We start from the raw sequence: 14,652 nt of genomic DNA on the forward strand, positions 1-14,652 counted from the left end.
TAAGGGCCTTCGTTTTATAAATCATGAAGCGTTTATTTCCGGGCATCTGGGTGGCTCAGTTAGTTAAGTGTCTGCCCTCAGCTCAGGGCATGATCTAAGGGTCCTGGGATTGAGGCCCGTGTCAGAGTCCCTGCAGAGCAAGGAGTCTGCTTTTCCCTCTCCCTTTGCTCCTCCCTCTACCTCAACTGTGAATGCTTTCATGTTCTCTCACTCCATCTCAAATAAATAAATAAAATCTTAAAACAAAGCAAAACAAAAGAGGGGGGAGTTTATTGCCTCTAGAAGTGGATGGGCATAGATTCAAATGATGAAGTCAGTGCTCAACTTTGCTCATCATAAAATCCCCTCTCCTTCACAGAGGTGGTAATAGGTTGGAAGCCAGAGTATGTCTGATGTACTACAGCAGGGTCTAGAAGACTCTCATCCTAAAATTAGGAATTAGAGAAGATTGAGTGATGGTGAAAGCTCATTTATTCCCGCTTCCTCCAAAACTAAAGTTGACCATCTGGAAAGAGGGAGGAGATCTAGATAGAGCTCCTGGAAAACAGGTCTTAAAGAGGTGTTTAGACCTCTTAACTCCTCCCAGCACTGAGGGAAATCCAAAAACTAAGATGATTGCTCACACAGTGAATGGGTGAGAATCTACAAGTGTCATAGAGATGCCCTGCATATAAAATGGCTTTGGAGTGCTGTGACTGAGAAGGGCCCTACCAGGGGCACCCTACCAGATTCCTAGACACCACAAGACATTGTTGCTTCCCCCATCCCAGGAAAGATATGAAAATGGCTAAGGATAAGTGGAAAGATCTGAAGGAGTCCGAGATTGGTTAAGGAAGTCCAAGAATAGTTGGATTTTTAAGTACACCCCATGGCAGGACTCATAGGGCCACCATTCCCAGCTGTATCCTGGCCAACTCCCGCTGGAAGTGTGCAGGTGCACTGTGGACACTGCGGCCCACAGAGCAAGATCACTCACTACACTGTAAGAAGGCCAGAAAGGCCAAAGGTGAGCCTCCAGAACATGCCAAGTCTTGCTAGGTGGATGTGGAAATACTCTGGGACTCAGGTGGCTCCCAGACAGGAGAGAAGCATTAAAAAATAACATTTGATTTGAGGTTAAACACCTGCTTGCTGGTGTTCGATTTCAGATACACGAATGTTATTCTGAATCCTCCCTTCTAAGGTTCATGTCATCAGCACAAACAGATTCCAGCGCCAACTTCTTATGAATTATAAGGACAGAAAGGAAACTTTTCTTCTGTATATGAGAGTCACTTGTGTGGAATTAATGTTGATACTAAGCAAATTGGACTAGAACTTCAATCTGCAAACTAACATGAGCTTCTCACTTGAAGAATGTTCTCCATAAATTATGATGTAATACCTTACTCCATGCTTTAAATCCTAGTTTTTTGTTTTTTGGAGTTTTTTTTAAATCTTAAGATAGAGGTGTGTATCTACATTTGTGAAGCATGTATAAATGGATTCCACGATGTCCAATTGTACCTCTGTTCCATTAGAATTTAAAGAAATCACTGGCAAAACAGAAAAGCTCTCTCTGGTTTTGGGAATCTGCCAGTGAATTAATAAATGAAAGGAACCAGCTGAACAGAATTGATGGAAGAGGGAAACCCCTAAAGTAGATTTATATTAATTCTTACAGAGATGTTACAGAATACATTACCTCAGTCCTTTTCCCTTGCAATGCTTCTAGATATTTCAGTGTGTGCTGTTCTAGTGGGAATGGTTAGAATTTTGATGTGAGGAGATATGAGAAAAGTGGAATAAGAACTGCTTTTGGCTGGCAGTTTAAAGAGGAAAAAAAAAAAGCAAACTTGGGGGGGTTTTCACTTTCTCTCACTCCTTTCCTGTTCTTTCCTTTTCTGCTTTTATTGAACTGGCATTTGAGAGCTACTGTTCATGTAGTATATTTTTGAAGATTATATAATATCTTATGAGATAGCAACAATTACTGGAATGTACCATGAATTAAAAAAAATAAAAAACACTTTAAAAAACCCACTGCCGTATGTGGGATGTTTGTTACAGAAAATTTCACTGTGGCAAGGGCCACCAGCTCTTATTAGTTGAAAATCCCCAAGGGCTTGACCATAGTTTTGTGTTCTGATATTTAGATATTAGAAAATTAGCATTAATAAAAATATCATTCAATAGAGACCATCTTCCTTCTATCCAGATGTGACATCTTCATGAAGAAAATCTGATTTACACGGTACATTGTGAAGAGACAAGCGAGAGGAGATAGGGAGAGACAGAGAGAGAGAGAATATGTGATTAATATTGAAACCAACCTAAGAGTATAACAATGCACAGTAGGATTGCAATCAAAGCCCCAGTGCTGAGTCCCACAGGTAGAAAAATTGCTTCCACATTACAAGACAGGATGGTCCCATCAGAGTCACATCTACAAACTCGAATAGTCATTGTGTTTGTACTGCTCTGCACAGGATAGCTGCTGTCTTCTATTACAACAGGGAGGAAATACAACTCCTGCTGCCTGCGGCTGTATCCATTTCTTCGGGTTTCAATTCCAGCTGTGTTGTCTACAAAACATGACATTTGTGATAAGAGGGTTACTAAAAGCTTCACTTCAGATCTTAAATTTGGTATAGGTTAAATATACCAAAAAGGCATCAGTATTTTAATTCTTTCTTTTATTATTATGAAAGTGCCAAATGTAATCAAATGCAATCAAAATAACCCTTAAGAAAAGAAGAAACATTAACCTTGTCTGGTGTAAGAATTAAATTTTCAATTCAGAAAGAATATAAAACTGTTTATGAGACTAGAGGTATGCTGTGTTAACCCACGTGTGTGCATGTGTGTTGACCCATTTTTTTTAACATCAAAATCTCATTGAGAAAAAAGCGTATCTGTGGGTGTTTGCTTACGTGATGAAAGAGCAGAGATTACAAAGCATGGGTCTGCAAAATATCTCACCTAAGAACCCGTTCTTTAAAATACAACAAATATCAATTTAGCATTTGATTTTTTAATTTTTCCCAAATCTGTATTTATGATTATATGGTAAAAAAAAAATGCATAGATGTATATATGCATATCTTTCACTTTTGTGCATGTAAGTGTATATATGCATGTGTGTGTGTGTGTGTGTGTGTGTGCATGAGAGTGTGTGTGTGTGTGTGTATATACATCTTTCACTTTGTACATGGAAAATGGAAAAAAAAAATAAAGTGTGTTAGAAACATCAAGATTCAGGAGCACCTGGGTGGCTCAGTGGGTTAAAAGCCTCTGCCTTCGGCTCAGTTCATGATCTCAGGGTCCTGGGATCAAGCCCCACATCAGGCTATCTGCTCAGCAGGGAGTCTGCCTCCCCCCACCCCCGACCTGCCTGCCTCTCTGCCTACTTGTGATCTCTCTCTCTCTCTGTGTCAAATAAATAAATGAAATCTTTAAAAAAAATTCATTAAAATTTTAAGCATAATAAATTACAGTAATCAGCATTTTAATATAAAGACAAAAATAATTCATTTTAGTTCTGACAAAATCAACAATAGTAATATTTACTTAGAATGATTCAAGGCAATAAATATTTTAGTTTTTATATAAATGCAATTAATACTGCTATTAAAAGTATTATTTTACATGCTTTTGTTCTTTACTTCTTTTATTTCTACATATAGAAGTGGGAATTTGGTTTTATCCATAACACCATTTCATATTTTGTGTCTATTAAAGTAACTCCTTGAAATATTTTGTTATTATAAAAGCACGATAATATTTAGTTTATTAGAGCCATACATAATATCGACTTTGGAATCATTAAAACTAATATATATTATATATATTATATATAGGTAAGTCAGAAAAATGTTATTATCTCAATAATATTCCATTTGTCTCTTTGTATATTCTAGATTCAACAATTAAAAATTAAGCAGCTTCTCTAGACTCATTTCATTGAGAAAATTTTACTTGATAAGACTGTTTTGGGGCACGTGGATGGCTCAGTGGATTAAGCCTTTGCCTTCAGCTCAGGTCATGATCCTAGAATCCAGGGATCGAGTCCCGTATCGGGCTCTCTGCTCATCAGGGAGCCTGCTTCCCCCTCTCTCTCTGCCTGCCTCTCTGCCTACTTGTGATCTCTGTCTGTCAAATAAATAAATAAAATCTTAAAAAAAAAAAAGACCATTTTACATGGGAAGATGACTTTGTCATTATATAGAGGAAATTTTTTAAATTGGAAAACAAAACATCAAGATGCCAAATGTCAATTATAATATTCCCAGTGAGATTTAGTAATACCGGGTACTTTTGATGACAGTAGGAATAAAGAAATGGGGACTCGTTGAATTAACATTGAAATCTTCAGCAACTGATTTGAGTACTTGAGTCTGAGGAAAAGGAACAGTCAAGACTAAAGTTTGAAATCTGGGTGAAAATTATTAATAAAAATAGGGGTTAGAGAAACTGATATATAGGCACTTGAGGAACCATGGATTCAATGTTCCTGAATGCATTATAACAAAGGACATCCTACCCTTTTGTTAAGTTTACAGTAGCCCCCTCCCCCCCTCATCCATGGTTTTACTTTCTCTGATTTCAGTCAACCTTGGCCTGCAAGCAGCTGATCCACTTCCTGATGTACAGTCCAAAGGTCATTTCATCTACTCATGTAAGCATTTTATCATCTTACATCATCACAAGAAGAAGGGTGAGTACAGTATGAAGTAGTTTAAGAAAGAGAGAGATCCTATTTATGTAACTTTTATTAAAGCATATTTGTACAGCTGTTTTATTTTATTGTTATTGCTGTTAGTTACTTACTGTGCCTAATTTATAAATTAAACTTTATCATAGGTATGTGTCTATAGTAAAAGATATGAATATACAGGGTACAGTACTATCTGTGGTTTGGTTTTAAGCATCCACTAGGTGTCTTGGACAATTATCCCCTAACAGGGAGGGGGGGGATTACTGTATTTTCAATCTATTATTATTATTGAGATATGAGCATACAAAATTCATTGTGCTGTACATGGTGGGGAAAAAAAGATATTAAACGTCATGTCCATTCTTAATATAGTTTCTACTGAAGAAAGAGGAAAAGTTAATACATATCATATAAACTATAAATATATATATTCCCACAATGGAGTATTATTTGGCTATAAGAAAGAAGGAAATATTGTCATTTGTGGCAAAACAAATTAACTTGGAGGGCATTATGCCAAGTGGTGTAAGCTAGGAAAAGAAAAAGATATGCTGTACATGGTAAAATTTACATGTGGAATCTAAAAAAAGATTAAAAAAAATAAAAAGGAACTCCTAAAAGCAGACAGTAGAAATGTGGTTGTCAGGGGCCCAGGGTGGAGAAAATGGGGAAAGATTGATAAAAAGATACAAACTCTTGATTATAAGATGAATAAGGCCTGATGGTGTCTAATGTATAACACAGTGACTATAGTTGATACCACTGTATTATAGAAGTGAAATTTGCTAAGTGAGAACTTAAATGTTCTAGCTCCAAGGGGAATTTTTTTTAAAAGATAAATATGTGAGGTTCAAAAATGTTTCTATTATTTTTAAAAACTTACACTTATACTTAAAATATAACTTTAGATAAAAGAAGGTATATAGTAAATGGCAAATGAATAGCAAACAATATTCAAGCTGTGAGAAAACACTACGCTATGAGGCAATATGATCTGATTCATGTTATCATGATTAATCAGATATATATTTTCCAGCAAAGATTACTTTCCAGCAAAGATACAGTGGGGTAAATAGTCATTCTATGTTCCTGAATGATGGGACCATCATTCTTTCATCCTGAAAGAATGGTTAGTTTTCTTCTCCATAGTATTTACATACGGAATGTAGGCAATCTAGCATTAAGCCCTGTGAATTCTCTCTCTATCCATATATCTCCATTAGACATTGCCCTAATTTAATATCCGCTCACCCACTCCTGCAATAGCTTCAGAAATAATCCTAAATCCTCCTATTATATTTCTCTTACTACAGCCAAACTGATTCCCTAATGCAAATCTGAACATATTATGTTCTCGTAAATCTTTTTTGTTTTTTAAGATTTTATTTATTTATTTGACAGAGAAAGGGAGATCACAAGTAGGCAGAGAGGCAGGCAGAGAGAGAGGAGGAAGCAGGCTCCCTGCTGAGCAGAGAGCCCGATGTGGAGCTCGATCCCAGAACCCTGAGATCATGACCTGAGCTGAAGGCAGCGGCTTAATCCACTGAGCCACCCAGGCGCCTCTATGCTCTCGTAAATCTTACAAAGACTTTTGAAGTCACTGGATTTAAGTTATAACCCTTTCAAAAGGCAGGTAGTTAGAATGAGCACAGGGTCTGATTTGTCTTGGACAGCCCTATTTTAGGTGAGCTGTTCTAATTAAAATTACTAATATTGTCCACTTCTATTCTCTATAGTGTTCTAGTTTTCTTAACAAAATATGTGGTCTCTCTACTTAGAAGACTTCTCATATTTGGGACCCTGTTGCCTTTATACACATTCCTCACATTACACTGTTGGATGAAGCAAATTCTTCTGAATTCCCTTCTGTGACAAAATGTCTGATATCCTTCCTCTAAATATTTGCAGAAAAGTCAATTTTCTCAGCCATCCTTTGACTTCTATCCATCCCATCACCAACATCATCATCATCATCATCGTCATCACAATTGGCTCTTTTGTCTCTAAGGATAGAATTTAGTAAGAAATTAGCTTTTGTACTATCCAATACTCTGAAGTCAGATGTTTCTAATCCCAAACTCATAACTATGGAAATTTAGAAGGGATAAAATATCCACAGTTACAGAACTAATAATGTGAGAACAATTGACCAGTAGTTAGCTTTAATATTTGTAATCCTGTGTCCATTGCATTTTTATGAGTCTCCCAGTAGATCTGATAGTATTAGTAGCAATAGCAGTGGTGGTGATGGTAGCAGCATTGGTGGCAGAGATGGAAATGCAGATTTCTGTAGTTCCGTTGGGACAGTAAGTAAAATCACCTTGGGTATTGCATTAAAGGAATTTGCATGCATTATTTTATTTAATATAAATAATATGCCATTGATTCAGTACACCTATGATTTTAAAATTATTTAGCATAGCTTACTACACTGAGAATCTGCCACTGAGGACATAACGGAGTGGGAAAGAGAACCTCTGTCATTCTCATTACAAGCCTGCGTTCTTAACCTGTGCTGTACTCTGTGTCATTCAAATAAACCAGTTAAGTTATCCATTCATTTGTGCAAGTAATGTGCAGGTGGAACAAATGACATATTTAAAACATAGAAAGCATTCAATTTCCCAGATTGGCTGGTTTTGCTTAACTCATTAAGGGACTGTCCACATTATAAATGGAAGCAATTTGCCTCATTAGATACAATCTATATAGATTAAATATTTAATTTACTGCTAGCTATAGAATTTTATATTTCCTATAGATGGATTTTCATATTTTATGAACTTGAGTGCTTTTAGAAAAACATTGATTTCTATCTTTGTGTCCTTTTACAAAGTTACATTATAAGAGGTAAGTTTTTTTTACGTGGTAAACTTACTTCTGAAGTCACGGACTGTAAAATTTGGTTTGATGGTAGCTTCAGGTGATAATCTAAAGGAGAATTGCTGCCCAGCAGGAGAAAGATCTCGGTCTGCAGCGCTGACTATCTGAATTATCTGAAACAAAGTTGAGGTGAAACTTGAAGTCAGTCATGAGTTTCAAAGGGAGCTTTACATACACCAGGCTAATAAGTTTACCCAATGATGCATGCAAGGAGATAGAAATGACATTTTTAGGATTCATATCAGTAGGCCAATTATTTACAAATAATTTTTATGAACAAATATCTAAACTTTTACAGTTCATAAATGGCTTAAGTATAATTACAGAGTATGGGGCAATTCCAAATCAATATCTGCATAACTAAAAAACACCATTGAAAATTCTCACTAATAAGCAAAATAAAATTAAAATGCACTTGCTTGCATTTTAAACTAAATAAAATACATGCTTTCTAACCTAAATATGAAAATGCTTACTGGAAAGAAAATCTCTGATTATTTAAAAGCCCTTGAGATAGCAAAATTTTAGTGTAGTTTTGTTTGTGAGATTGCATTTTATTTTCATAAATAAATAAAATGATGAGAAAGAGCAATACAAAGGATGTAAATCTGTTTTTATCCTTATGTTTGTTTTTCCCCAGTGAGCAAGAATGCTAAGTGTATTTTCGTAAAGTTTTTTTAAGAAGTAAGCACTAGCAGCCCGGTTTCAAATTTTTTCTGAAATCGCTTCCATTGGTTGTGTGTTTAGTAGTTAAAATTCTGATACTTCAAGAAAATGCCCTTAAGAATTTGGAGATTAAAAATAACTTCTGAGAGCCAAACTGTGAAATTGCTAATTCACTACATAGATAAGCAAATTATAATACCTTTGAGGTTGCATTTATTAATATATCTAATGGCTTTGCGCCAGAAAGAATTTCAGGAAATGTGTGTAGAAGAGAGTGAGAGTAGAGTATGCTCAGGTTGTTACTCCCTTAGACGAAATTTGAATTTACCAAAGGAAGACCTTACACTTCAGGTACTGTGTCTTGGTCATGGAGGGCAAAAGCATACATCTTTTGTTCTTAGATTGATACCTTTAAGTACATGATTTATTTTTTTTAATATGTAATTTATTTACGACCTCTTGTTTTCATTCCACGGCTAAAACTCAATCTCCTTACTATGTTCTACCTCCCCATAGAGTTGAGGGCATGTGCACACACTCACACACAAGCATATATTCAGTGCCTTTGAGGGCCTGGTGCTATATTAGTAATTTCTAATTTGACAAATCGGTTTTCTAATGAGAATTTCAGTTCCCTGATGCAGTGGGAATTGGTCACAGTTCTATAAAACTTCAACTTATGTAACTTCACCTAAACTCATATGTTCAGTCAGATCATTATATCCCATCCATTGATTTTCTGTAAATTATTAGGGGATTGGTTTGCCAGGTGTTTAGTTTTGCCTTTAACTACTATAGGTAGCATAATCATTTACTAAATTAAAGTTATTTAACATCAAAAAATATCAAGAACATAACTTTAGAATGAAGCAATGTCCTTTCAAACAGCAGACAGAGAAGAAAGTTTTGGCATAAACAGGCACTTATCTGGAATTGACACTTGGGAGTCATTGCCCTAAGGAAAAAAAAGAATCTCCTACTACAGTAATTCACTATATATATTATTGTTGATTTAAGTAGCATCATCTTTTTCTCTTTTCTCTTTTGTCTCTTGATAGATAACACATGCATACATACATATATATCCAATTATAGGCCAGAAGAGATAGAGAGTTCCTATGCATAGTTCCTACACAAAGGCTAAAATGCCTTGGGTTAAAAGCAGAAAATTCTCACATACCATACTCCCCCAAAACTTAAGGAACAAATGTGGCCCAGTAGAAAACCCAATAGGCATTTATTAGAACAAGAGCTTCCAAGGACCCCACACAGATTGCTTACCACTTTGTCCACCACTTTGTCCAGATCTAAGAAAACCAAGTTATTTTGGGTCATTTCTACTTTTCCCAACTTTTTAAACTCTTCAATTTACCAGACAAGCAAGGAAGCATCAAATGGAGTTCTATTTCCGAAAGACTTTCATTTGGTGCATTATAAGAGTCTGATCAATATAAAATAATTAATATCCTAAACTACCTAAAAAATAGAAGATTGGGTTTTGGGGGTGAGGTTGGAAGGATCTGGAAAGTGAGAAATTGCTAAGTTATGGAATTTCAGAAAACCTCTTGTAACTTCTCAAATAACCAAACTGGTTTATTATTTGTTTAAACATTGATGTAGCATCTACTCTTTTAGATACTGAAGTGGGCACTGGCCTTATCCCATGTAAATTGTGGGTGCATTTAAGGGGATAAAGGGCTAATACTTCATTTTAATGTATTTCTGTGTCTATTCAAAATTAAGGATGCAAATTTTTCTATAAATAAGTCATGTTTTAATAAAGTTAATACTTTCCCCAAATTATCAGAGAAAGGACTAGAGCAGCACAGTCCACTAGAAGTTTCTGTAGTGATGGAAATATTTTATATCTATATGGAAAAAAAGTGGTAGCCACTTATTACATACAGCCATTGAGCAAATGAAATGTGGCTAGTAATAAGGAGAATGCTGATTTTTAATTTTATTTAATTTTAATTTAATAACTACATAGCTACTGGACATCACAGGATTAGGGTTATCGAACAGATTTTTCTACATATAAACAGATTTTCTAGTATAAAACATTCAAATTGAAACAAATACTGAATATTAAAGAATAACCTTTTTCAATAAAGATATTATTTCAAATATCAAGATATTTTAGTAGTAATTAAAACTTTAAATTTTAAATTCATTTAAATTAAATGAATAGCTATGCTATTTAAAGGTGGTTAAAATACAAAATGAACCAAGCATACTGATATATTTTTCCTTTGAAACTTAGGTGCACGGTATTGGATTAATCATATTCTTATTTCATGACATACTCTCATCATTTTTTCATGATTGATTCATTCATTATATCATATAATCATATCATACTATAACACATTATGTTATTTTATTCATCCATCTATAATAGTCTAGGAAAAAAAAAAAACCTGGCTACCCAACACCAACAATCACATTAAATCTAGGATTCTGACAGTAACTTTTATAACCATGTGGTCATCGCTCGTGACCTCTTCCATTAGAACCAGAGCAATATTGACTTAATAAGGAAAATGTAATTCAAAGATTTTGAATAACCTAGATGTTCTACTCAAGACCACTAGAGAAAGAAGCCTTACATTTTTAATGGGCTACAGAGCTTTTCTGAGATACCCTTTCATAAAGCATGTGAGCAAAGCAAGAAACACTCTAGAAGAACGCACTCTAAAGTTGTTTGCTTACTAGGTTTATGGTCACAGATTCCATAGAAATTCCACATTCAAAGAGTGAAAATAGAGCAGATTTGTAATCTTAGACTTTTTAGCTATATAAAGAATATTCACTAGGCCATCATCACTTTATCCCTTGGGATGTTACTTCTACATCCATAAATGCACCCCTAGTTATAAGTTTAATATTCCCTGTGGTTTTTTTTTTATGAAAACATATGAACCAGGGAAAAAAATCTACCTATCCCTCGATCATTATCAATATCAATGTTGATATCGATATTGACGTGTGTGTGTGTATGTGTGTGTGCATGCATTTATGTGTGGTCTTATACCCTGAAACAGATGCATATAGTAGGTCTTTTTATGTTATTAGTTAACAATATTGATAAGATACCTGTCCTGGTTTGGCATTTTCACACACAGCTGTCTCATACGGCACAGATATTTCTGGAGGAAATTCATTGACATCTAAGACATTAATCAATATGTTGACTTTACTGCTTAATAATGGGTTACCTGTTGAAAACATAAAAAGAAAACAGACAATTACAAAATCAGGTCAGTTATTGCTCTTATACTAAATAGTATTAAATTGTTTTTTTTTAATTTAAAAAAAAAAGGATTTATTTCGGAGAGAGTGTCTATTGAGGTGGAGTAGGGAACACAGAGGGAGAGAGACAAGCAGACTCCTTGCTGAGCACAGAGCCCAATGCAGGGTTGCATCCCAGACCCTGAGATCATGACCTGAGCCAAAATCAGAGTCAGAAGCTTAACCAACCACCCATGCATCCCTTATTATTACTTTTTCAAATCAGCCATTATAAATCTAAATGACCCTTCCTTTATGGGAAGCTCTGCCATGTGCCAAATATAAATGATAAAAGGATGGGTGAGTAAGGTATCAATGTTTTGCTGTTGGAGCACTAGCTGTGCATCATACTAGTGTTTATCCCTGAAATTCACACACCACCGAAGTTAAGGGCAACTGCCTAGCTAGTATTTTATCAAGCAGTAGCCATCATACCAGAGTTGGTTCACAGAACCAACTTTCACCAATAGTGAAACTTTCACCAATTTTCACTGGATCAAACATGTTTTCTATGTTGTGTCCATATAATTAAAACTTCATTGGGTAGGATCTTCTACACATTTAAAAAGTTCTTTCAAAATGATTCTTCCTGAAAAGGATGATAAATTACAAGGAAAATGAAGGAGAGAGGGCTTTTTATAAATAAAGATTTAAAAAACAGACTTAAGGAAGTAGAAGACATAGATTATGGAAAGCTAGGATACACACTGAAATGACTTGCTGGTGATAAGAAAAGAAAGAATAAACAAGATTTTCTTCCCACAGTATATTAAAAAAAAAAAAAAGTGTTGTTTTGAAAAACTACCAAGACCCATCACAAGTTTCAGCCCCAGACCTTGATATATAACCTGCTTCCCTGTCATTTGCTGAAGACTCAAAACAATTAAATTAGTAAGGCCTAGCATGCACAGTTTACCTTTTTTACTATAAAATTTTACCATATGAAATGTTACAGATGGATAAACTGCCCCAAATTGTTGAAGGACCTTGTATAGAGTCACACATTTAGGGGAATGAGAAATTAATATTCAAATCCAGTACTATGGAAATCCAAATACCATGTACATGCCACCAGACCTTCTCTATGGATTGGCATAGGTATTAAACCTTCATCTGCAGTGCTGCTGAGGAGTCGTAATATTAGTATTCTTTGAGACCTCTATCTGGATTCTTTGGAAGAAGCATACAAAATCTCAACACATGACTGATTCTGCCAACTCTCCACTATCCTGCTGTGCTAAAATTTATTAGAAAACAGGGACGCCTTGGTAGCTCAGTGGGTTAAGCCGCTGCCTTCAGCTCAGGTCATGATCTCAGGGTCCTGGGATCGAGTCCCGCTCTCTGTTCAGCAGGGAGCCTGCTTCCCTCTCTCTCTCTCTGCCTGCCTCTGTCTACTCGTGATTTCTCTCTGTCAAATAAATAAATAAAATTAAAAAATAAATAAATAAAAAAATAAAAAAGAAAACAATAAACACTAAAATAGTATTATAATAAATGTTTGCATATTCACATATGATGCTGCGAAACCCATCATCGCGTACCAGGACACACAAAGATAACACAAAGTAATAGCGGATGTGCTTATAGAAGGTATATTGGTAATCTTGGGAGATGGATGCAGAAAGTATCTATGATTTAAAAATTAATATTGGCCACAGAGAATTATCTTATTTGGTAGAAAATGTTGTCTGTTTTCACAAGTTATTTAATCTACCTTTAACTTGGTTTCTCCCTATAAAACACACGTATTACAGTCCCAAATTCATAGGTTTGTTGTATTAAATAAGTGTTGGTATTTTACAAAATGTTAGCTCCCCTTTGGTAAATTACATTATTCATTACCAAGTGCACGTCTTGGAGATTATCTAGCTCTGTAACTATTTGTGGTATCAATTACTCCTATAGCATAATATGTAGTTAAAATTCAATGATTTAGTTAAACTTCGTTCACTTTCCTAAGAAGAAATTGGAAATTATCAAAAATAACAACAGAATTTTAAAAGTATATGCTTAATATTTTATAATGCTTACAGTGTACCTATAATAAAATATGTTACATAGATTAACTCTTTTAAGGTTCACAGTAACTCTGTTGTAGACACTATTATTATCCCTATTATTGCTTGTGGATCTCTGAGGAACAGAAGGGGGATGTGACTCTTCCAAAAATCACAAGTTGGAGGTAACAAGATGGGGTTCTAGTACCAAGTTCATGCTCTTAAACTCGAGTATATATTGTGTATTAGAAAACAACTAAAATTTATGTAGCTATTGAAAAAATAGACAACAAATTAATATTACAGATTAGTTTAGGAATTTATGTGAATTATTTAGCCTATTCAATTTCTGCCAACATAAAAATCAGTTTCCACTTTCTATTTTGTATGGTATATAAAGTACAAGTCCTGAGGCCATATAAAGAAGAGAGTTTTGTGTGTGTTGTTCATTTGTGTTTAGATTTTGTTTGTTTATTTGAGAGAGAGAGGGAGAGCATGAGTTGGGGAGGGGCAGAGGGGCAAGCCAATTTGGGAAGCAGTAACATTTCTGTTCAAGAACTACCATACTTAAGCAATGAATTTTTAACAAGAAAATGCAGTTTGTTGGAGTCATATAGATTTTTTTTCATTTATGCATATAATTCAGAAAATTATGTTGAGGAACTAATGACCCTTTTTCATTAGGGTCATCTAATCTGTATTTGGGACAGCGATGATAAAATTTGTTTAGTCACGATTTAGCATGAGCATTATAACATTTTCGCCATGTAGAAACTAGTTATCACTGAATACTTAGGGGAAAGTTTCAAATATAAATTTAGTAAATTTTATTTTATTTTATTTTTTAAAATATTTTGTTTATTTGTTGACAGACAGAGATCACAAGTAGGCAGAGAGGCAGGCAGAGAGAGAGGAGGAAGCAGGCCCCCTGCTGAGCAGAGAGCCCCATGTGGGACTCAATCCTAGGACCCAGGGATCATGACCTGAGCCGAAGGCAGAGGCTTTAACCCACTAAGCCACCCAGGCGCCCCTTATTTTATTTTTTTTTTTTAAACTTAAATAATTTATTTATTTATTCAACAGAGAGGGAGAGTGAGAGAGCATGCAGAAGCAGGGGGA

General features: G+C 35.0%; 1 protein-coding gene across 1 annotated transcript in view; it reads right to left on the minus strand.

Moving 5' to 3' along the window:
- Positions 1-14,652, minus strand: part of CDH12 (cadherin 12) — a 253,650-nt gene that overhangs the window by 2,107 nt on the left and 236,891 nt on the right. Inside the window, exons 8-10 of the mRNA XM_004778670.3 lie at positions 11,342-11,463; positions 7,575-7,692; positions 2,313-2,564 (exon numbers count right to left, since the gene is read on the minus strand). Coding sequence (XP_004778727.1) covers positions 2,313-2,564; positions 7,575-7,692; positions 11,342-11,463 — 492 coding nt within the window. The remainder of the gene's footprint in view (positions 1-2,312; positions 2,565-7,574; positions 7,693-11,341; positions 11,464-14,652) is intronic.

The sequence above is a fragment of the Mustela putorius genome, unplaced genomic scaffold (assembly GCF_011764305.1).
Source record: "Mustela putorius furo isolate JIRA1106 unplaced genomic scaffold, ASM1176430v1.1 tig00000589_pilon_pilon_pilon, whole genome shotgun sequence".
NCBI classification, from domain to species: domain Eukaryota; kingdom Metazoa; phylum Chordata; class Mammalia; order Carnivora; family Mustelidae; genus Mustela; species Mustela putorius.